Source organism: Lucilia cuprina, chromosome 3, assembly GCF_022045245.1.
Source record: "Lucilia cuprina isolate Lc7/37 chromosome 3, ASM2204524v1, whole genome shotgun sequence".
Taxonomy (NCBI): Eukaryota; Metazoa; Arthropoda; class Insecta; order Diptera; family Calliphoridae; genus Lucilia; species Lucilia cuprina.
In genome coordinates, this window is record NC_060951.1 from 59,764,443 (window position 1) to 59,787,650 (window position 23,208).

The following is a 23,208-nucleotide window of genomic DNA, read 5'->3' on the forward strand; positions in this document are numbered from 1 at the left end:
TAATTAATTTATCAAATATCAATAAAAGTCAACAAAAAGTCTATATGACAGACATTTAAAATTAAACAAAAAAACATTAATTAAATTAGGACTTCAATGACGAATATTTTTTTATTTTTTTTTGAAAATATTTGTATTTCTTAAGGTATATTTTAATTGATATGTATGCATTTATGTTAGTGAATAAAAATCATTTTAAATAAAGTAATTATAACATGCAACACTAAAGGTGAGGTAATAAGATTACTATACAATATATTAAGGGAGGGTTTCTTACTCCTCAGTAAAACTAGGTTTAACTTGATGTTAGATTAAACTCGGAACAAATTTAGGCGGACTTTAACCGATGATTGTGTTTTTCAGTTTTAGATTTAAGCTCAGTTAACTTTGTTAGTATTGCCAACTTTTCACTCAAAAACGTAAACAATGAACAGCTGTTTTTAGCAAACAATACTTTTGTAAAATGAAAATTTTTTGAAAAATGTTAAATAAACATTTAAAATAAAAATAAATAAAATAAAACAAATCAGAAAATTGCAATTTACTTTAAATATTAAGTTTTTGTTCTTCCGAAATCATTGTTTTATTGTTTTTGTTAATTGTGTTTTCTCACTTATAACTTGAGTTTAATTGGCCAACTACACTCAGCTAAATTAAGATAATAAGTAACTTTACTGATAACTGAAAAACACGAAACATATAATAAACCATGTTTAACCAAAGAATGAAGATTATCTTTATCAGAAAAACTCGCCCTAAATTTGTTAAATTATTGTATTTAACTTTCGTAATATACACATTACATTTACAATAATTACAAAATCCATTTCAAATTGTTAATAAAAGTCGCAAAGAAAATGTGTCATCTTTACTTAACAAACCAAAAGTGTTAAACTGTCAAAGCAATCTAAGGTGATTGGATAAATTAAGGGTTAATAAGATGAAGAAGAAAAAGAAAAATTAACAAGAAGTAGTAGACAGACAAGAACTAGTATATATTTATATTGATTTAAGTTGCTTGTTATTTTGGTAAAAAGCTAAAAAAAGATTTTCTTAGCTTTTTACAAAACACATGACGTTAATTTACATACATACATAATTTACATATGTAATTCTTCATACGACAAACATACATACATATAAATACTAACAGTATTGTTGGAAACATAAGCAAGTTTAGCTTGTAAAAAAAATCAAATTGATTTATGTGAAAACTTATAGGTAATTTTGTTTTTAGGACTATTTTACCTAATCAATAATGGTTTCCCAGCATGTTAATAACATAAAACGATGGTTTTAAATAGTTATAATAAAAATTTGCTTTGATTTTGAACACTACTGTTAGTAACTAAACATGTGTATTTGTCTATAAAACACTAGAAAATATGTAGTACAATTTAAAACACTCACACACACACATACATACAAACTATATCCTTACAACCCTATATGTACTATGTAGTTAAATTCGTCCTAGAATCTCAATTCTATATTTTTGTATAGTTGTTAATTTAGTTAATGTTTCAAGACATCGTACAATGCTGCCCCCCACTTGAGAAGATCCTGCGGGAGACTTGATTTTGTTTTGGTTTATTGAGCTGTTGTTGAGTTTTATTCATGCCTGTCATGTTTGATATGATTTCACTTCCACAGAAGTAGTCATTCATTTATGAATTATACTTTAATTCAGTTTAAGTGTGTGAATCTTGTTTGTCATTTTTTTTTTCGCCCAGTTCTTTATATGTATCCCGGGGAGGAGACATACTACTTTGCGTGGTCGGTTCAATGCTGATTGTTTTTTTGTATGGGGTTGAATGAATTCGTTTCTTTTATTTAACTATTTCTTATGTTTGTCTCTAATTCGGTTTCTTTTATATTGAAACTAAAAATATTGACACATGTTTATGGGGAATATACTCTAGGAAACTGCCGGCCATGAGTCGAAAAAGGTTATCAATTTATTATTATTATTTACATTCACACATACATATTGTATGTATTATACACTAATGTATATATGTTTTTGTTAAACATAAAGTTTTTAATCCTTTAGGAATAAATTATTTATGCATTACCAATCTCACATTGCGAAAAAACAACAAATTCAAAAGGGCGTACAATCTGTGTAATTGTATGGATATTTTCATTTTTTTTTAATTTAAACTTAATTGAATGTTGATGTTACTATAAATAACTACAGAAATGCTGAAAATAGATCATAAAAATAGATCATAAAACGTGTTGTTAATGTTTTATTTATAGTAAAATTACTGTCTAAAAATGCGACATTTATCTATAATTGAGTATTTTGAGGTTTATTCCTCTGCATTTATATTTAAAGAAAAATATAATAGAAATGTATTTAACTGTAGATTAGTAGGGTTCTATAGTTAAAACGAAATGTCGACTTTTTGGAATTTGCGATTTTTTTCATTTAGTTAAATGTCGACTTTCGAATTTTTGCATTTTATGAAAAGTCGATTTTTCTACTTTTTTCATTAAATTAAAAGTCGACTTTTCGACATTAAGTATTTTATAGGGTAGAAGGGGGACCATACGCCACTTTTTTTTTTTTGAGGCGGCCTCAAATTAAAACCACAATACATATTCTTAAGTTTTTTTCTTGGTTCGGATACTTAGATATGTTGGCTTTAGTTTTATTCCTTTCAATTTTTCTTAAGTCATCTTCATGTACATATTTTTTAACTTTTCCGCACTGTCCAAAAACGGCAATACCGCCCCATCCATGGGGTAAATTCGCCAAGGGGATGGGGCAGATTTGTCATTAGTAAAATAAAAGAAAAAATTACAAAAATAAAAACTTATTTTTCTGTTTTATACCTTAATTCATTAAACAAAGTATAATAAATCAGATATTTATTGTTTATTTCACAAAACTTAACAAAAAAATAAAACAAATTATTAATGATTTTTTCTATATTTTAACCAAATTTTGTTCTACATCACAAGCATTACATATATTTGGCGCATGTGCCCCACGGGCAGTTCTGGGGTTTAGTTTCAATATTTTTGGGCTTCAAATTATATTATCGAAAATTTTATTATGTCTTATTGTTCACTATTATTGACATTCTAATACTGACCAATATATTTTTTCTATCACAAAAACTAAAAAATTTAACACAAAAAGTTCACACAGTGAAATATTTTCACAGCCCTTTGAAAAACAATTAATCATGTCTGCCTCCCATCATATGTAAAGTTAATGTTTCAAATTTTCAGGGATGATAGATAATCGATAAACAAAAACAAAATTTGATAATGCGATAAAATCGATAACTCGGTTTTCAAGTTATTCGCATTGACAGATGTGCCCCTATGGCAAATGGTCCCCCTTCTACCCTTAATAGTCGACTTTTTCCGAATTTTTCCGACTTTTCGTTTTTTTTTTGCTATTTTTTCGAGTTTTTAACTTTTTTCGACTATTTTTTGACTTTTTTCGAGTTTTTGACTTTTTTTTGACTATTTTTTGACTTTTTTCGAGTTTTTGACTTTTTTACACTTTTTTAAAATTTTCAACAATTTTTGACCTTTTTCTACTATTTTCGAGTTTTTGACTTTTTCCGACTTTTTACGTCTTTCGACTTTTCGTTTTTTTCGACTTATCGACTTTTTTGACTTTTATTTACAAAGTCGACTTTTTTTCATAGATGATAGTCGAGTTATCGACTTTTTGGAACAAAATAGTCAACTTTGACTTTTCGACATTTTTCGACAAGAAGTTCGATTATTCGAAAGTCGATTTATAGAAACCTATAGATCGACTTTTTGACTTTTTTCACATACGATAGTCGAGTTATCGACTTTTTTGGAACGAAATATTCAACTTCGACTTTTCGAATTTTTTTCGACAAAAAGTCCATTGTTCGATTATTCGAAAATCGATTTATAGAACCCTATAGATTAGTAATGTTATTAGTGCTGTTACAGTAGTTAGTTAGTTATATAGAAAGGATTCAAAGTCACCAAAATTTTTAACAAATGGACCATAATTCAGAAGGTTATATGATCGGCATGATCGAATATAATACACTTAATTGAAGACTTGTTCATTCCAACTTTTAAGTTTTTATTTAAATTTTTATTTATTTGGTTTAACTTACCTATTTGATAATTGAAACATGTCCATCATATGATCATGGGATAGTTGAGGGCCATAATGACGGCCATAGGCATGAGATCCATAGGATCTATAAGTACCAAATGGTGCATTAGGATACCACATGTTCGGATGGAAGCATCCAGGATTTGAATTTGAATTTGTTGAATAACTTGAACCAGCAGCGGACGATGATGCTGCCGCTGTAGCTGATGTTGAAGAGCTGCCCATGTCGGGATGATTATTAGCACCATATAAATACGGCAATTGCACATTATGTGGCAAATTTGAACTGCGATGCACCGAAGAAGGAGGAGGAGGTGGCGAAGGTTCTGTTTGTGATGGTATGGCAGGGAAGTTATAATTAAAATGCATTGCTGAACCCGAAGGTGGTCTGAGCATTAGATCTGCAGGATTGTATTTAATATCGGCATCACTTAAGTCCCCACCATAAACATCCGGTGGATTGGGTTGCTCCGTAGCCTGAAATTCTGAATAATCAGAGCCCACATGTGAAATATTATCATCTTGAAAGCCTATATCATCTTCTGTTGTATCGCCACCGCCACCACTGCCACCACTGCCACCACTACCACCACCACCACCACTACCACCTCCGGACCAATTATTTAGAGCATTGTTGAGGTCATCGTTGTCATTTGTACAATTTGTATCCATTTTAATGTGAGCGTAATTATTATCCTCTGTCTCATTGAAATTTTCACTTAAATAGGGAATGTCATCGGTTTCGAATTTAACGTTCCGATTAGTTGTTAAATGTTTTTCGTTAATAAAAGGTTTTGAGGTTATATGTTTAATATTTTGGACATTATCCGTATATGAGCTATTCATAGCGGAACACATTCTGAAAATATAGAAATAAAAAAAAAACAATAAGATTTATTTAATAATTGAATATTTATTTATTGCAAAAAAACCTAATAATTTATTAATTAAAAAATATCTTCTAATTTATAATCATTCATTTAACCTTGCATTAATTAAATTCTAAATACTATTTACTATTAGTACTTATGTTCGAAAATTTAAATTTTTTATGTTTTTTTAAAGCTGCTTTATAATTTTTTAAACAAACTTATTTCATTTAAATTTATTTTCAGTTATTTATAGTCCATTTCTTATGTTGATTAAAGTATTGCATCAGTTCTTAATCACCTGTGTTGATTTAATCTTTTGATTTGCAAATAATTAAGTGAAAATTTTTATTTTTATAAAATTATCTTTATACAATGCGTTAAGTCAATATTTTTTTATAAATATTACGTAGCCACTTTTGCTCTTCTCCCTCTTTATCTCTCTCTTCATAACTTTAATATTCGATTGTTTTAACGTCACTGTTATCAGTTATCATTAATGATTTTTAAAACTTCTTTTAAATATCATTAAGGTTTCCTTTTTTCAGCCAAAATTATGCTATTTTTTGTTATAAATTGTTATACTAAGTAGTCAATAGTCTAATCCATAGACTTTTCAATAGACAAGTTCATAGCCTAGTCCAAACCACTAGTCCGTAGTCTAAACAATAGTCTGGTGTAAAAACTGTTCAAGAGACTGAACTATAGACTTTTCAATAGACTAATCCATAAAATAGTCAATTAACTAATCAAAAAAACTTGTTTATAGATTAGTCAAGAGGCTAGTTCATACACTAGTTTTTTGACTAGTCAATAGATCAGATTATATACTCATCTACGGATTAGTCTATGTTAATTATCCTAAGTAGTCAATAGACTCATCCACAGGCTACTCAATAGAATAGTATATAGACAGTTATATAGACAGTCAATTAACTAGTTTATTATCTAGATTATAGTCTATAGACTAAACTATAGACTAGTCCATAAGTTTATCCATAGACTACTACTTAGACTAATCCTTAGACTAAGAAGCTATCATTCAATCTATGAATCATTCAATCAATCAAACTATATACCTATTTACTTATTTATTTATTTATTTATCTATCTATCTATCTATCTATCTATCTATCTATCTATCTATCTATCTATCTATCTATCTATCTATCTATCTATCTATCTATCTATCTATCTATCTATCTATCTATCTATCTATCTATCTATCTATCTATCTATCTATCTATCTATCTATCTATCTATCTATCTATCTATCTATCTATCTATCTATCTATCTATCTATCTATCTATCTATCTATCTATCTACCTATCTACCTATCTACCTATCTATCTATCTATCTATCTATCTATCTATCTATCTATCTATCTATCTATCTATCTATCTATCTATCTATCTATCTATCTATCTACTGGGACTTATTGGCGTATGAGTAATATCAAACAGTAAAATAAAGTAAAGGTTTTCAGCAATACTGTATACCAAGTAATTGCTTATTTTTACAAAGTTTAGTCATAACAACACCTACACACATTCGTACATACATACATATTTATGTTTCTCTTTAGAATAAAAAAAATAACTCTATGTATATATACACATATTTACATATATACATACATATGTATGTATTTTCCATTGGAACCATACAGAGTTTTTCTCCATACTTTAATAACATTAAGCTGTGCATTACAAAATGATTATTATAATATTAACAACAATTACAATATCATTATTATTATGATTACATTGTAGGTTTTCTCATCAAAATACGAAAAGTATTTCATTACATACAATCCCTCTTTACTAACAAAAATTCTATAGCATTTAAATATTTTAATAATAATATCATTTTTGTAATTTTGTTTCGATATTTTTGTTTACATTTACATACAGTCAGAGTGAATCGCTATCAAAAGTATTTGCAATAGAAAAATTGCGCACTTTAAAATGTAGTATTTTTTTGTATTACTATTATTATTCATATTTGATTTTACATTTCCTACATTCATTCATATAAATTTATTAAACAAATAAAGAGATATTAATATATAACAGTTTTTGCTTCTCATTTTAAAATAAAATATATGTGTGTGAAAATTTGAAAATCTTTATATAATTTATTAAGCAACCTCTCAAACACTTAAGTTTTAATTGTAATCACAATGTAATATAATTGTTACATTTATATTATCTGATTTAACATTTAACAAAGTAATTTTTTTTTTTTGTTTAATCAGTGAAGAGTATTTTGTTGCTATTATCACTTAATAGCAGAGTTTTGAAAGAATTAATTAATATTGAAACATTTCTATAATACACATTTCATAAACAAAAGAATTTATCCTAATTTTACATTAATGTTTGATTTAATTTAAAAATTTTAATTTTACAAACTGTTTTCTCCAAATAAACATAATAAAGTTTATTTTACTCGATTTCTTAGCAAAAATATGTATCTCTATGAAAGAATTAATACCTTTAAACTGCTGAGGCAATCAATAAATCATTTACAATGTATTAATAAATAAACAAATATTAATACACTCTCTATCTCTCGATAATGAAAAAAGTCAACAACACGAATATAGTGTTGCTCTTCTAGCGGGTTTGTCTAACTCAAAAATAGATAATGTTTGAAAACAAAGATTAATGAAACTGTTAATTTGTCATATGGTATTCGGTTAGTTTGATATCGTTTTTTGGTATATTTTCTTATACAGAAATAAGATAGAAAAACTATCTTAATAAATATTGACGTGATGATCTATCTATCTATCTATCTATCTATCTATCTATCTATCTATCTATCTATCTATCTATCTATCTATTTTTCTACCTATCTCTCTATCTATCTATCTATCTATCTATCTATCTATCTATCTATCTATCTATCTATCTATCTATCTATCTATCTATCTATCTATCTATCTATCTATCTATCTATCTATCTATCTATCTATCTATCTATCTATCTATCTATCTATCTCTCTATCTATCTATCTATCTATCTATCTATCTATCTATCTATCTATCTATTAGTATATGGTAGCGTATGAGTAATATCTGTTAACCATAAGAAAACTTTTCCATACCAAATAATAAAAACCTTAGAAACGATTGACAACACTGTATGTGAATAACATTTTCCAAAAGATTGTGTACAAACAAAATTATCGATACATTGTTGTTTTATAATAAAAACAAAATACTACTTTATTTTATTTCATTTTCATTTATTTGTTTTTTGTTGTTGTTTCATTCCAAAAAAAAAAAAAATGAAAAATGTACTTCAAAGTATACATTTATTCCTTTAATTGTTGTTGTTATTGATATATTTGTTTTTTTTTTCTATATAAATTTTTTTAGAGCGAAAGAGAGAAAAGAGATTTTGAGGCAGAACAAAAACTAAAAATAGTAAAATAAACTAGTAAAATGCGAATGAATATGAGAGAAATAATATTGCGTACAATTTATATGGTTGGTTTGAATTTTGAAATAAATTAAATTGTATTGAATTGTTTATCAATACGATTAAAAAGAAGAAATTAAATAAAATAAATTTATTATCAACGTATTAAATGGACCTTGAAAAGTAATGTTTGTATTTGTTATTCTTTTTCTTTATAAAATAAAAAGGGTTTCATTTTAAATGGGTCAGAATTAGGTTGTTTAGAAAATGTTTATATTATTATTTTTATTTGTTTCTGTAGTCTTTAGCGCCATTTTCATTTTTGTAAATAGTTTTTTTATAAAGTTTAGTGTCGTGATTTATTTTAAATTATGTAAATTTCTAATAAAGTAATTGGAAATTGGTTTAAATTTAATGTAAATAATGACCTACCTCTCGTATGAATAATAGGAGACTGAAAATCGTTTCGCTAAGGTAAAATGTTTTTACTATGTTGTATGGCTTTATTTCGGTAGTGGTATTTTAACGTTAAGAACTTAAGGGATATTTTCTAAAAAATATGAACATGGAAACAAATCTCCAGGCAATCGGGTGTTATCGTTGCTTTACCTAAAAATTGTAAATTGTATCTCAATTGTCTCAATCTCTCCTACCTACCTATCTATCTATCTATCTATCTATCTATCTATCTATCTATCTATCTATCTATCTATCTATCTATATATGCATATATCTATCTATCTATCTATCTATCTATCTATCTATTCTAGCTTCTAGAGGGAGAATAAAATACGTAAAAGAAACTCAATTTCTCTAGAACTCTTTATCGTGGCAGATCAAGACTGTTCCATATATAAGAGAAATTTTGTGAGAATTTCTTTTACTATACATTTACGTATGTATATGATAGCTACTATGCACTCAAACATTTTGGTGGCTATGGTCAAATCATCAAGGTAAATTACATGATACCATAGCTAAACGCATTTAGCACCTTGAGTACTGTATTCCAATATTTGTTGTAGCGTTGTTGTTAGGCAAGACAAGTGTTAACTTACTTTAAGTGAAAAGGTGACGGGATCAGCATCTTCACCCATAATCCATTTTTCGGCGGTGATAGCAGCATCTTCGGCTAAAGTGTCAGGATATAAATCCTCTTGGAACAAGTCCGATTTGCGGGGTACAGTCATGGAAATAACTTGACACAAGCCATTATTGTTGAGACGATAAAATTTGGCAATTTCACAGGTGGTGACATCGCAACCACGTTTTGGCATCATGCCAATACCACGTTGGGGATCGGGTGTTTGGAAGGTATTGATATAATGGACAAATGGTGGTTCGGGTGTGACCTAAAGAAATTAAGTTAAAACTTTAGAAAGAACATTATTTGTATATTAAATTAAACTTACTTCAAAATATCTTATGACCGAGTCACCCTTACCGCAGAGGTATATAAGATTTGTATCGGGATCGTATAGTGGGAACATTACACCATTGGATGTATCCAATTCAACCATAACAATAGGTTCGCTTAAAGCATCGGGTGCTCTAAGAGAATATTGTCGCTCTGAGGAACGATTAAAACCGGTGGTAAAGATTAAACCATGACGTAGGAAAATTGCTCTCGTTGCCTTTGAGCCTTCATGACACAAGGCCTCACTCTCCAATTCACCATTGCGCGATAGATAGATAGATAGATAGATAGATAGATCGATAGATAGATAGATAGATAGATAGATAGATAGATAGATAGATAGATAGATAGATAGATAGATAGATAGATAGATTAGTTATTGTTAAAAAAGTTTAAAAAAACCAACTAATCAGATAGAAAAGTACTTTTTATATTTATATTATCACTGTCTTTCTTACATTTATACAGTATACACAACAAAATTTGTATTCATTGATAAAAAATCAATAACAATAACATTAACCTCCAAAAAATATAAGAAATAAATAAATGATTACAGGCGATTAAAATATGTTTGGAATGAAACCGTTTTCTTAAACATTCCATTCAATGCAAATGTAAAGGCATATTAGAAAGAAATAGAAATCCATCCCACTTCCCCTTATGAACATATGGTTTTAACTTATTATCTGAATTCTTATGACAAGTTTTATGCGAGAATCAAACTCGCAGTCCTTAAACGAAAACCTTTAGGACTTTAAAAATACGAAAAAAATATATCTTAAAAACTTAAAATATTTTAAGTTTACTTTTTATTAAAGAAATTTTACTTCAAAGCAAAACAAAAAAAAAACTTGAAATTAATTGAAGAGAAGTTAAAAGAGCCTAATTTAACGGTAATTTGTCATACTTTGTTGTTGCTTTATTTATTATTGTATGGCAACACTAACAGTCATTGATGATGAGAATAAAAAGCGTTAGCAACATGTTTAATGTTACTAACGGTGATGGATACAACTTTTTTAGTAAAGAAAATTTATATTTAATTTTTGTTTTCCATTTTTAAACGTAAGAAAAGAAATCAATTTAAACCATCAGTCATGCCAAAGAAAAAAAAAAAAGAATGTTTCTCTGTTAACGTAGTATTTATCTAAATTTTAAAAAAATACATCGCTGTCATAGTTACGAAAGCAATCTTTATGTTTTTTTTTATGTCAAACATGTCTGATTTGCATTTACGGTCAGATTTTGTTTTTTATAAATTAATTATTTAGCAACAACCCGTATATTTTTATTCTTTTTATTATTTTTCTTCTTTTTTTTTGTACAAAATAAATATGCACTAATAAAACAATAATGACTGAACTGTTGTACTTGTATAATGTTTTATGTTCTGTGTGCTGTTGTTGTTGTTCTTTTTTTAATATTAATTCCAGAAACAGCAAACAAAAATATATAATGTTTATATAAAAGAACATAATTACATACTAATATGCACTAATGATATACATCTACAACAATATTCATACATACAGTATGGGAATTATAAATAAGGCCAGCAAAAGTTTAAGAAAAAAAAATATGTTTAATAAATGATGACAAAAAAATAAATCCTTAAAAAGGATTATTATATTTATAAACATGATTATACTTTCTGAGTTCTTTAATTAGTAATATGTATGTATTTTTTTATGTAGTTTTATTAACTTTTTGTGTTTTATTTCCTAAAACCAGTTTGAGGCAGAATGTTTTAATTTAAATTAATTTATGCAGTAAAACACTGTTTATATTTAATACACCATAAAGGTAGTATTATTAAAAAAAAATAAACAAATATAATTAAAAAACATAATTAAAAAACATAAATAATTAAAAACATATCTCAGTTATATACTAAATCATTTCCAATTGTATTTTAACAATTTTTCAAAAATTTTTTAATAATATTCACAAGCTTCTATTGCTCCTTAACTTAAAAACAATTTTAATAAAAATCTAATTAGGTTACGTTCTAGGAGGATGTATACTACATCAAATCCATAAAAAATATCCCTAGGACACTATAGGATCTTTTGCGCATTCCTTTTCATGTTCACTGTATGTATTATTTTTCTATATTTAGGGCGAGTTTTTCTGATAAAGATAATCTTTATTCTTTGCTTAAACCTGCTTTAATATATGTATCGTATTTTTCAGTTATCAGTAAAGTTACTTATTATCTTAGTTTAACTGAGTGTAACTGGCCAATTAAACTAAAGTTATATGTGAGAAAACACAATTAACAAAAACAATAAAACAATGTTTTCAGAAGAACAAAAACTTAATATTTTAAGTAAATTGCAATTTTTATGTTTTGTTTTATTAATTATTGTTTTAAATGTTTATTTAACATTTTTCCAAAATTTTCCATTTTACAAAAATATTCATTGCAAAAAACAGCTGTTCATTGTTTATGTTTTTGAGTGAAAAGTTGGCAATACTAACAAAGTTAACTGAGCTTAAATCTAAAAAATCATTGGTTAAAGTCTGCCTAAATTTGTTCCGAGTTTCATCTAACAGCAAGTTAAGCATAGTTTAACTATGGAGTAAGAAACCCGTCCTTAGAAACTCATTTTTCTGGAGGTAATTTATAAAAATATTTTAATCTTCGTTAGCCAGGAATGTTATTTCTGGAATAACATCACTTCCAAGATTCTTCACGCCATAGGATCTTTAAGGTTCTACCAACTGTTTCATTATTTCAAGAGGCCTTATGGGATTTTTCCACCCATATTTTTAATTCAGCTTTCGTTGTTGTTGTAGCAACAACACGTGTAAAGTCGGTGTGGCTGGGTTGACAATCCTTAGTCGTTGTTCATTGCACTCCGAGTCATTCCGGTGCGAAGAACCGATTGTCGTGGGAATGAAGCTTTTGTTGTGTCTAATGGTTGTGCGTTTGTCTGGTTAACTGCCTTGAGTTCCCTTTCCTTTAAAGCTATTACATTCGATCTTTCGTTGCCGATTACTATCGAGGGCTTGGTAACCATATATTGTAAATCTAACCACTGGGAGAGTATTCAGTTAAAGCTTTCTGACAATCCAATATAGTCTTAGATTCAATTCATACCCTATATCGCACTAATTGCCTTCTGGTTGTCGGTTAATATATTAAGAGCTGTGTCTGCCATATTTATTCTAATTCAATTTACGCATACCCCTATTGCTTGCAATTCTGCTTGGAAGTTTGTATTATACTTAGGTAAACGGGGTAATATTTTAATTTCTAGGTCTTTAATATCGAACCTCAGGCCCACTTTGTCCCCCAATTAAGAATCATCCGTATAACCACGGATTCCTACTGGTATTTGCTTTAGTGTTACGCTTGACCATTACATACTATCTAGGATCAACGTTTCAAAGTTTCCGACATGTTTTGTGTCTGGTATGCAAACTGGCACGCCCGATAATTGTGTATAATTTTAGGTCTAATAGTTTTCTTTCTGCGGGACACATGATCACTATAGCTAATGGTAATGGAATCTAGCTATCGTAGTTTTTGAGATATTAAACTTTTAATATTTATTTAGTGTGGTAGTAATCGATCTATAATAGGACCCACATTAGGGCCTGTAATACTTTACTATATCTTACCGATTATACCCTTTATCTTTAAGGGAAGGATATTTTTTCATTTCTTATTTTTAATTCTTATAGATTAGATCATTTATTTGAAGGTTTCAAATATATTCGGGATATAAAACTTGTATTATTCTAAAAGTCATACCTTCGAGATTGTTGATATTTGCAAACTTAAAAGTCATCTTCTTAAAAAATAATTCAAAATTTAAAACGGAAAATCTGATTTTGACCCAACTTTGAAGCTTAAAATTAAGTTTAAGTGCCTCGGAATTGACCATTGATGCACTAAAAATAAAAATCCCTACAATTTCACAAAAGTAAAAAATCATTCCCGTTTTTCCTTACATGTAAAATCCTCACAAAAAGGGAAAAATCTCTTCACTTGGCATCACTGATACAGACATAAGGCAACAATCGTTGTCGAAATCTAAATTTTATACACATTCGTTGTCTAAACGTTAACAAACGTGATAAGCTCACTGTTGGCAAACAATCTGTACTTTGACAACGAATGTTATTAAGAAATTAAAAACACTTTGGTGTGAATTTGGTAACAGGCGTGTCTGTTACGAAATGACATAAAATTTACGAAAAGTTCAATATACAAAAGATATATCCAAACTTATAGTAGAAATATGGGTTTCTGAGAGATTTTACTCATATTTCAATCATATGTCGACAGAATGTGGGATTTTTTTTCGATTACTTGTTGTTTTCTAATATTAAAAGTAATTAATTTACTAAATAAAAAGGAATAATTATTTTGTTTATGACATCAAATGGTTTATATGCGCAAATAAAAATGTTTATATATAATAAAAGATATAGACAAATCTAATTTAAGTTGTTAATTTGAAATTAATTATATTGTTATTAAATAAAACAAAAAAACTCAATGTTGTTTATTTTTTTTAAATGTTAATGACTTTTCGAAGGGGTTTTTTTTCTAGACAATATAGACGTAGGGTGTATCAAAAAAAAAAAAAACTTCAAGGATTTATTTAAAAGATAAGAGAATAATGGATTAGATTGAAATAAATCACAAAAACTTAAAAAGTATAGTAAGGACTTAGATGTTAAAAACTGAAAAACATTTTGTATTTATTGCAATAACGATATTTTTGTTCAGAAAGACTGATTCCAGCTGATTCAAGTAATATGTGACCAAAACTCTAATTATTTATAATTATAAAATTTATAAATTATAAATTTTTAAAAAACAACAATAACAAATAAATTTATTATAATTAATGAATGTGGTTTTTATATTTGTCTACGTAGTTTATTCAACAAAAAACAATAATTTTGTAAAAGCCAACAAAAACCAGAAGAAACAAATTATTAAAAAAAAACTCACACACAACAAAAACTCATCAATTAACAATAAAAACAACAATTGAATTAAACAAAATTTATATTAACAAAATTGTGTGCCATACAAACAAATAAATAAATTATTAAAAATAAATGAAAAATATATAAAATAAACAAGAAATAAATACAAATCAATAAATACTACCTCCAAGTAAAACAAATAAATATTTAAAAACAAAACAAAAGAACATAAATAATTAACAAGTAGGAAAGAATAGTCGGGCATGGCCGACCATATGATACCCTACACCATGAGTATATTTTCACAATTTTTACTTTTATAAAATTTTTATTTTTTGTAAAGAAACTTTTCTTTTACTAAATTACTTAAAATATTTAAAATAATTTCTAATTTATTTATTTATTTAAATATATATATATATATGTTTTTTTTATAACAGGGATGGAAGTGTTAGGTAATATAGGGGAAGTAGGAGGGAGGGAGTTTTGTTTTTTATTTAATAAAAATATTTGCAACTCAAAAGGCAGCTAATTTTTTTTTTGTTTAAATTTAATTTAATTTACTTAATCTTAATTTTTCTTTTTTTTTTTTGTTAAGTTAGTTGATAGTGTATTTTAGAAATATGTTTATATAGATACAATAAAAAAAATCTAAAAAAAATTACCTCTTTTTATTTAGTTTTGATTTGATTACCAAGTTCATCTCATCCAGGGAGCTTTGCGTTTAATTTTGGTGCGTAAACTTCTTAAGGTTTTTGGTTTCTTTTGGGGTGTTAAAGCATGATGTAAACCACCATAATGATGATGATTATGATTATGATTGCTGTGTGTGGCACCATTGGTGTTGGTGGTATTGCTGTTGTTGTTGGTGGAACCAAAGTAACTTTGTGTATTATAACCTTCATCTAGTAAGGATGATGTGTTGCTTGAATGTCTATTGGAATTGCCATTTACAGTGGCATAGGATAGATTTGCAGCTGCTGTACTTAATAAGGCCATTTTGCTCATGTTGTGTGGTTGTTGTGCTAGATGCTGTTGATGCTGCTGCTGTTGTTGTTGCTGCTGATGATGATGATGATTATGATGATGATAGTTGCTATTTCTATCCAAGGTGGATATGGTGTGCTCTTCCTCGACGGTGGTAGAAGGTGGTCTTTTAATCGGTGAGTTAGAACTAAGACTGGAATTTTGACTATTGGTGGTTGTAGAACTAGTATCAATACCTGAGGATAGAGAAAGTGATAGTAAGGCATCTACGCCATCACGGTGACGTTGTTGATCTTCCAATTCTTCTGGAGTGATATTGTGGCTGCAAAAATGAAAAATTATTATTATAAAATTAAAAAAAAGAACTTAAGATGTAACATTATCATACAAAGTCACATTTCTTTGCATAAAAACTCACCATTCTTCACTACTTTCGTAGGCAGCATCTGATGAAGCACAATTACTTTGATTATCTGCACAGCCTTGTTGTGATGATGATGATGTTTGGCCATTGCCATTTAAAACTAACGATGAATTACCATTTATTAATGGGGTAGAAGCACCACTACCAGCAGCACTGCCACCGCCACCAGCAGAATATGTATGATCTTCACTAGGGGAAGATGTTATAACAGGTGATCTAAATAAATACAACAAAACAACAACAAGATTATTACATGTGTAAAGAAATTTTATTACATTTTATTTAACTTACCCATTTTGGAAAGTTTCGGCAAAAACTTTTGGTCCGTGTTTTAAAGCCAACATAGCAGTAGCGGCATTTACATCGTCTATGCTATCAGCACCGCAATCTCTGGCCAAGCGTTCTATGCTCTCGTAATTGCTAAAAGCACCCATTATGGAAGAGGAATTGTTTGTATTGTTCGTACTGTTGCCATTGATGTTGTTCTGGTTGTTGTTGTGGCTATTAGCGTGGGAATTGCCATTGGTTTGAACATTTGTGGATTATTTGTGGGGTAATTGTATTTGTTGTTATTGTTGTTGTTGTTAGTAAGATGATTTGTTTTGGTTGTACTATAATCGGACGGATATTCATCATCAGGAACATCGGGCACTACATCACTGATGTCTTTAAAGGCTTTCGATAGATTGGGAAATAGATTTGGATCGAAACGTGAATTGATATGTGATGAAGATGTTGTCGATGATTTGGAACCATCTAAAACATCATAACCCTGTGATGAACCTATCGAACCACCTCCTGGACTCTTCAGACTAATCTTATCAGCCGATGAATTTTGAAAGAAGGGGTGAACGATTAAGGGCTTGTATTAAATTTTGTCTTTGTTGCTGTTCGACACGCCACAAGGAACCTTTACCCATATTCTAGAGGAAATAAATTTACATAAATAAATGTTATTTTGATTTACATTTAAAATGTGTTTATTTAAATTTTACTTACCGGTGCTTTTTCCACTTTAACAAAACTTTTGTTCAGTGAAAGATTGTGACGCACACTATTTTTCCAGCCAGTAGGTGCAGTCTTAAAGTAGGGAAAATGTTGCACTATCCAAGCATAGATTTCTTTAACAGGCAAAGCCTTCTCTTGTGATCCCTCTATGGCCATGAATATTAAGGAACTATAATGATATGAAACAATTGAAATTTTCTATTCCATTTTTAAATAAACAAAGCTTAGGATAACTTACCTAAAACTATAGGGTGGTTTGTTGTGTGTGTGTACCAGTGGATCATATGGCACTTTATTGGTATGTTTTTGCTTTTGTGGTGTAGTCTGCATATTATTCTGATTGGTATTAATGGTTAACGATGAGGAGGAAGATGATTTTGGCGTTAGAGGCGACTGTTGTTGCTGCTGCTGTTGTTGTTGTTGCTGAGGTGTAGAATTATTAATTCTTTGGTTTGAAATGTTTGAATTACTATTGGATATTTCAAAATCTTTAAGAGAATCATTATCGTAACTGGAAAAGGAGGTAGGACTGCGTATTGCTTGATGCTGCTGTTGTAAATGATGCTGCAATTGTTGAGGTGTACTACTAAGTGTATAAAATTCTTTGGTTGTATGTTGAGGTTGTGTTTGTATTTCTGGTGAAACCATTAGAGTTGGTGAGGAACTGAATAGAGAATAAATAAACAATTAGTTTTTACAAAATTATGAAAATAGATAACAATAACTTACACCACGACTTGATGATGTTGCTGTTGTTGTTGTTGCTGATGTGTAGCTGCAGGAGAATTTGTAACAAGAGGCAAAGCTGGATGACTTACTAAAGTATAACCGGGTGGTATAACACTTGTTGTAAGTGTTGTGGGCGAAGCAGCTGATGACGAGGAGTTAGTTGAAGAAACCGCTATAAATGGTGCTGTGGTTGAGGAGTTTGAGCTGCTGTAATTTAGAGCTATAGGTGTTGATGAACCACTTAAAGTAAAGTACGATGTTTTACTTAAAGGTGGACTATTGCCACCATTAATAGCTGCCGTAGACAGGGAGGAGGAGAGTGAAGTATTTGAAGAGGCAGGTGATGAAACTACGGTAATAGTTGAGCCAACAGCTGTGGCAATTTGAGAAGCAGACGACGTGGCGGATAAAACAGAGGAAGCTGTATTGTTACTGTAGTTATTTGACGTTATAGTGGTAGAGTTATTACCGCCACCTTGATCCAAAACATTCATTTTCTCTCTTAAGTATTTTTTGTGAGGATGATGGGTGGTACTGCTGCTGCTACTTGAAACGGGAGTAGAATTATTTTTATGACCTTGATAAATTGTGTTAGTAGTAACATTGTTACTGCTGCTTGTTGTAATCGACGTTGCTATGTTGCTGCCATTAACAACACTATTGCCATTGGCAACAATTGAAGTAGTACTGGGCAGTGTTAATTGTTTGGACCCAGTGTGATTGGTAGCTACAACTACAGTTGTTGTATTGTTATTGCCACCACCCGTTATAGATGATGATGAAGAAGGCACAAGGGAAGAATTGTTGTTGTTATTGTTATTAGAATGACTATTGCTTAAATTTGTGGCATTAAGGTGAGCGCCACCACCACCACCATTCGAGTTGCTTAAAAGTTGTCTTGCGGGCAGAAAATTCGTGCCTGCTTTATACTCCACCACAGTAGTGGTTCCACTGGGACCCACATGCACTGTGGTTGTAGCACCTCCTAAGGCCGCAATGTTGCCATAAATTTTCGTATCCTTTAAATCAACGGCGCTAAAACGTTTAAATTGCTGCTGAAAATCACTGGCACTTAAAGTGGTTATTTGTGTTTCAGCCGGCAATTCAGTAGTACAGCCACCAGTGACATTTGTCGAGATGACTTGCTCTTCGCCGGCCACATGATGAGGCAACTCTTCAATTAAGTCATGAGCATTGGCTGCATTGACAATGCAAATATTGGTATTACTCAATAGAGGACGTTTCTGAGGGGTAGTGTTATTTGGATGGCTGCCGCTATTACTGCCGCCGCTAGTGTTGCTGGTGGGAGTTGTGGTCGTTACAATTTCTTTAATCAAATTGGAATTGTTTAGCCAGGCTAGAGAACGTAACTCTTCGTCATTGTCATTTGTAGTTGAAGTCGTTATGACATGCTGCTGCTGCTGTTGGTGATGTTGGTGAGGCGAATGGTGATGATGTTCATTGTGTGTGTTAGTGGTGGCATCTAAAGGTTCTGCTGCTAGTAGTACAATATTGCCCGTAGTATGAGACGTTCCATTGTTATTGCTATTGCCATTGCTAGTTGTAATGGCGGTTGTGGTCCCATCGTATGCTGTAAACTGTCCGTTACGATTTTGTTGCAGTAGCACATATTTCGAAGTGGCTGGCATGGTGGTTGCATTAAAAGATCCTGGTGCTGTAGATGAATTTAGAAATGTTGCCTTTGTGGCGGCTGCCAAAATATTATTAAAATTATTTGCCGTTGTTGTGTGAGCAGATATTGTTGCTGCTGCTGTTGCTGCTGAAGAGGTGATATTTAAAGTATTTGGCAAAAGTTGTGAATGATGTTGTTGTTGTTGCTGTTGTGTCCCAGCCGTATGATATCTTAGACCATTTGAAGCGGCTGCCACTACGGTAGCTGTTGTCACTGTTTGTTGTAAGGTACGTAATTGGCTCAAATCATGAGTCGTCAATATCTATCTATCTATCTATCTATCTATCTATCTATCTATCTATCTATCTATCTATCGATCTATCTATCGATCTATCCATCTATCTATCTATCTATCTATCTATCTATCTATCTACCTATCTATCTATCTACCTGTGGCTGTAGGTTATTACATAGTAGGATATTACCGTCTTACCTACTTGTACACAAAATTTGTTTTCTTGTTTTTTTATATTTTAAGGAATATTGAAATAAATGTTTAACAAAACAAAAAATTAACAAAAAATACATTTATAAACAACTTTAAAAAAACCAGTCCAGACATTTAATTAAGTTTCTTTTGTTTACAATACAATAATTTTGTACACAAATCTTCAAAAACAAAGTACTGAAATTGTTAAGAAAGTTCAACAACAAATACACAATAAAATTTTGAAGAATTTCAATAAAAAACTCTAACATTAAAATTCAGATAATTAAGTTTACTTGTACATACATACACACACACACATAGATGTATACAAGGACAATAACATGAACTAATAATGAAATACAACAACCGAAATAATGTTCAACATGAAAATTATAATTAGAGTTAAAATGTAACCAAACCGAACCACATATCAACCAAACAACCAACCACAAGTCATTACACAATTTTTCTTGTTCTTTTTTTTTCTTAACAGTCTGGACTTATACATAGTTACGTTGTATATATGTATATAAATTTAATCGATATATTTTACATTGATAAAAAATGATAACCTTTTAGGTCATCAACATTATTTAAATGAAAGGAAAAGTTTTTCAACTTAAATTTAATAAAGATTTTCAATTTGAAAAACTTGCTAATAATATTTGTAGTTAATGGCAAGATATCCTTAATTTAGACATTTGCTAAAGTCGAATATTTTCGCAGTTTTAACTAGATGTCGATAACACCATACAGTAACAGAGTATTCACTTTTAAAGGATATATGTACGTATTTATGTGTTATATATTTATGTGTTTATGTATTTATGTATTTATGTATCTATCTATCTATCTATCTATCTATCTATCTATCTATCTATCTATCTATCTATCTATCTATCTACACATCTATCTATCTATCTATCTATCTATCTATCTATCTATCTATCTATCTATCTATCTATCTATCTATCTATCTATCTATCTATCTATCTATCTATCTATCTATCTATCTATCTATCTATCTATCTATCTATCTATCTATCTATCTATCTATCTATCTATCTATCAATCTTTCGATCTATCTATCTATCTGTCTGTCTGTTTAGCAATCTGTGTAGGTTGCATGGTTAAATGGATATATAGATACTTTTAAATATGACACCTAAACATAGCTGGGATTTAACTAATAAATCTCACTATTCATTACTTCAAAGCCAAACACTGATTATAAACCATTAATAACATTTGCAAGTAATCTTTGTTTTATATCATGTATAATAAATAAGTAAAATTAAATTAACCACAAAAAGTGAAAATATTCTTTCTGTTATAATTTCGAAAAAAAATCCAACAAAAATAATAAAATCTGTACGAGAAAACAAAATTGTTTGTTGTGTTTCTTTTATTTAGTTGGAAAAATCGTTAAGTGCCCTTTCAACTCTACGCAATTCAACTTCAAAAATGACAACTAATTGTTACGTCTGTCATACTACAAATAGAATTTCTGTTTTTATGCTCTTGTTTTACAAATATGCTGCTGAATTGTAATAAAACACAACAAGAAAAAGCTCATCATCAGCAAAAAAAAACAACAACAACAAAAATAAAATTCTAAATATTAATAATCAAACAACAACTACAACACGCAAAAAAGTATATTGTGCGCCAACCTACCCAAATATTTATACTGTTGATGTTATCGACTATTGAGAAAAATACTTTTTATTTAATCATACAAACAGATATACATACACACATACATTTATACTAACACACTAACTCACTACCAGAGACAAATTGAACAAAAACCAAATTTGTTTGTATGTAAAAAGAAAAATAATATAACACAACAAAAAAAAAACGAAAAGAGAGCAATGGCAATAAACATTTGTATATATGAATGTATGTATGTATGTACATATGTAAACAAACAAAAACATTCATACAAAGTATTCGTTTGAACAGGTTATTTTTAAAGTGGCCTAAGTCTATTATTATTTTTTGTTTTATCTAGATATTTACAATTTTTGAATTTCATTTCATTAGAAATGAAATGTTTATTCTTTTCATTATCATTAAACCAACAGTTTTTATTGAGGTTAATTGTATTTCATTAAAAATATGGACCAATTCCGTCTATAATGTACCCCTACAAGTATGTATATTAGTACAACTTAGGAGTTATGTCCAAACATAGAAAGATTCTAATGAAATTTAAATTATTTCTTTTTAATTATTTTCAGAAGTTTAAGGCTTTTAAAATAAATTTTGGAAAGGTAAATTTTATGGAAAAATAAGGGAACCGATTACCATTTGTTTCGAGTGAAAAATTTTTACAAATCGACTACCATATTTACTTTGGACTAGTCCACTGACTTGTCTATTGACTAGTCCCTTGTTTTAAACTAGTCTATTAATTAGACTAGATAGGTCTAATAACTATTCGATATGTAAGTCCATAAACTAGTCTATCTATAACCTAAGGACTATTCTATTGACTTGTCTATTGACTAGTATATCAAAAAAGTAGAATCAATGTATTTGTAACTGCCGGTCCACACTAGGAAACTTTTTTTGGGAAACTTTTGATTTTGCGTGAGAGAGAAAGAATATCATTCATCTCTCTAGCGGTACGGAGTTTCTCGTACTCGGAAACTTGTTTTGTTTTGTTATTCTTCTCATTCGTACAACAACAAATCAATGTAATTAATACCTAGTTTCTGAAACAAAAGTTTCCATGTGTGGACATTAAGGAAACTTCAAAAGAGAATTAAGAAAAAGTTTCTCAACAAAAGTTTCCTAATGTGGACCAGGTCTATGTTGAAAGTTACAAGTACAAAAGCGTAGAATGCCTTGACGCGTATAAAGCTTAAAGTAAATCTACTTTTATAAGCGTCACAAGAGGCGCATGAACATGTCAGCTGATTTTATCATTTTATATTCTTTTTTTATTGCGTAATTTTCAATTTTAATAAATTAATATGAGTTTAATGATAGAAAAATAAATAAATGCTATAGAAAAACGCTAAGTTTTTTTTAAAAAAAACAAAAAATTGACATAATCACATAATGCTTTGACGCGAAGACGCGTAGTGTGGACCTCCGGCTTTAGACTTGATTAGTCTAACAACTAGACGT

General features: G+C 29.3%; 3 protein-coding genes across 3 annotated transcripts in view; all 3 read right to left on the reverse strand.

The window, feature by feature from the left end:
* The window catches only part of LOC111680530 (circadian locomoter output cycles protein kaput), a 45,910-nt gene that overhangs the window by 10,365 nt on the left and 12,337 nt on the right, over window positions 1-23,208 (reverse strand). The window contains exon 2 of the mRNA XM_046947640.1: window positions 4,125-4,985. Coding sequence (XP_046803596.1) covers window positions 4,125-4,984 — 860 coding nt within the window. The 5' untranslated portion in view covers window position 4,985. The remainder of the gene's footprint in view (window positions 1-4,124; window positions 4,986-23,208) is intronic.
* LOC124419152 (coronin-6-like) lies at window positions 9,261-10,117 on the reverse strand. The gene is made up of 2 exons (XM_046947641.1): window positions 9,839-10,117; window positions 9,261-9,778 (listed from the first exon to the last, which is right to left on the reverse strand). Exons 1-2 carry the CDS (start codon window positions 9,944-9,946, stop codon window positions 9,476-9,478), a joined length of 411 nt encoding a protein of 136 aa, XP_046803597.1. The 5' UTR covers window positions 9,947-10,117; the 3' UTR covers window positions 9,261-9,475.
* Window positions 15,367-19,893, reverse strand: LOC124419153 (probable serine/threonine-protein kinase DDB_G0282963; the record flags this gene model as incomplete). Its single annotated transcript, XM_046947642.1, is given in 8 exon segments — window positions 15,367-16,105; window positions 16,202-16,423; window positions 16,499-16,708; window positions 16,741-17,054; window positions 17,056-17,130; window positions 17,207-17,384; window positions 17,454-17,879; window positions 17,945-19,893. Coding segments are annotated over 8 exon segments (3,984 nt in total), but the record flags the coding sequence as incomplete, so codon positions are not given.

Bases quoted from the DNA above. Each gene is read 5' to 3' on its own strand.
- LOC124419152 (XM_046947641.1), bottom strand. From the start codon at position 9,946: ATGGTTGAATTGGATACATCCAATGGTGTAATGTTCCCACTATACGAT. The intron at 9,779-9,838 runs GTAAGTTTAATT...TAATTTCTTTAG, and splicing joins CGGTCATAAGATATTTTGAA to GTCACACCCGAACCACCATT.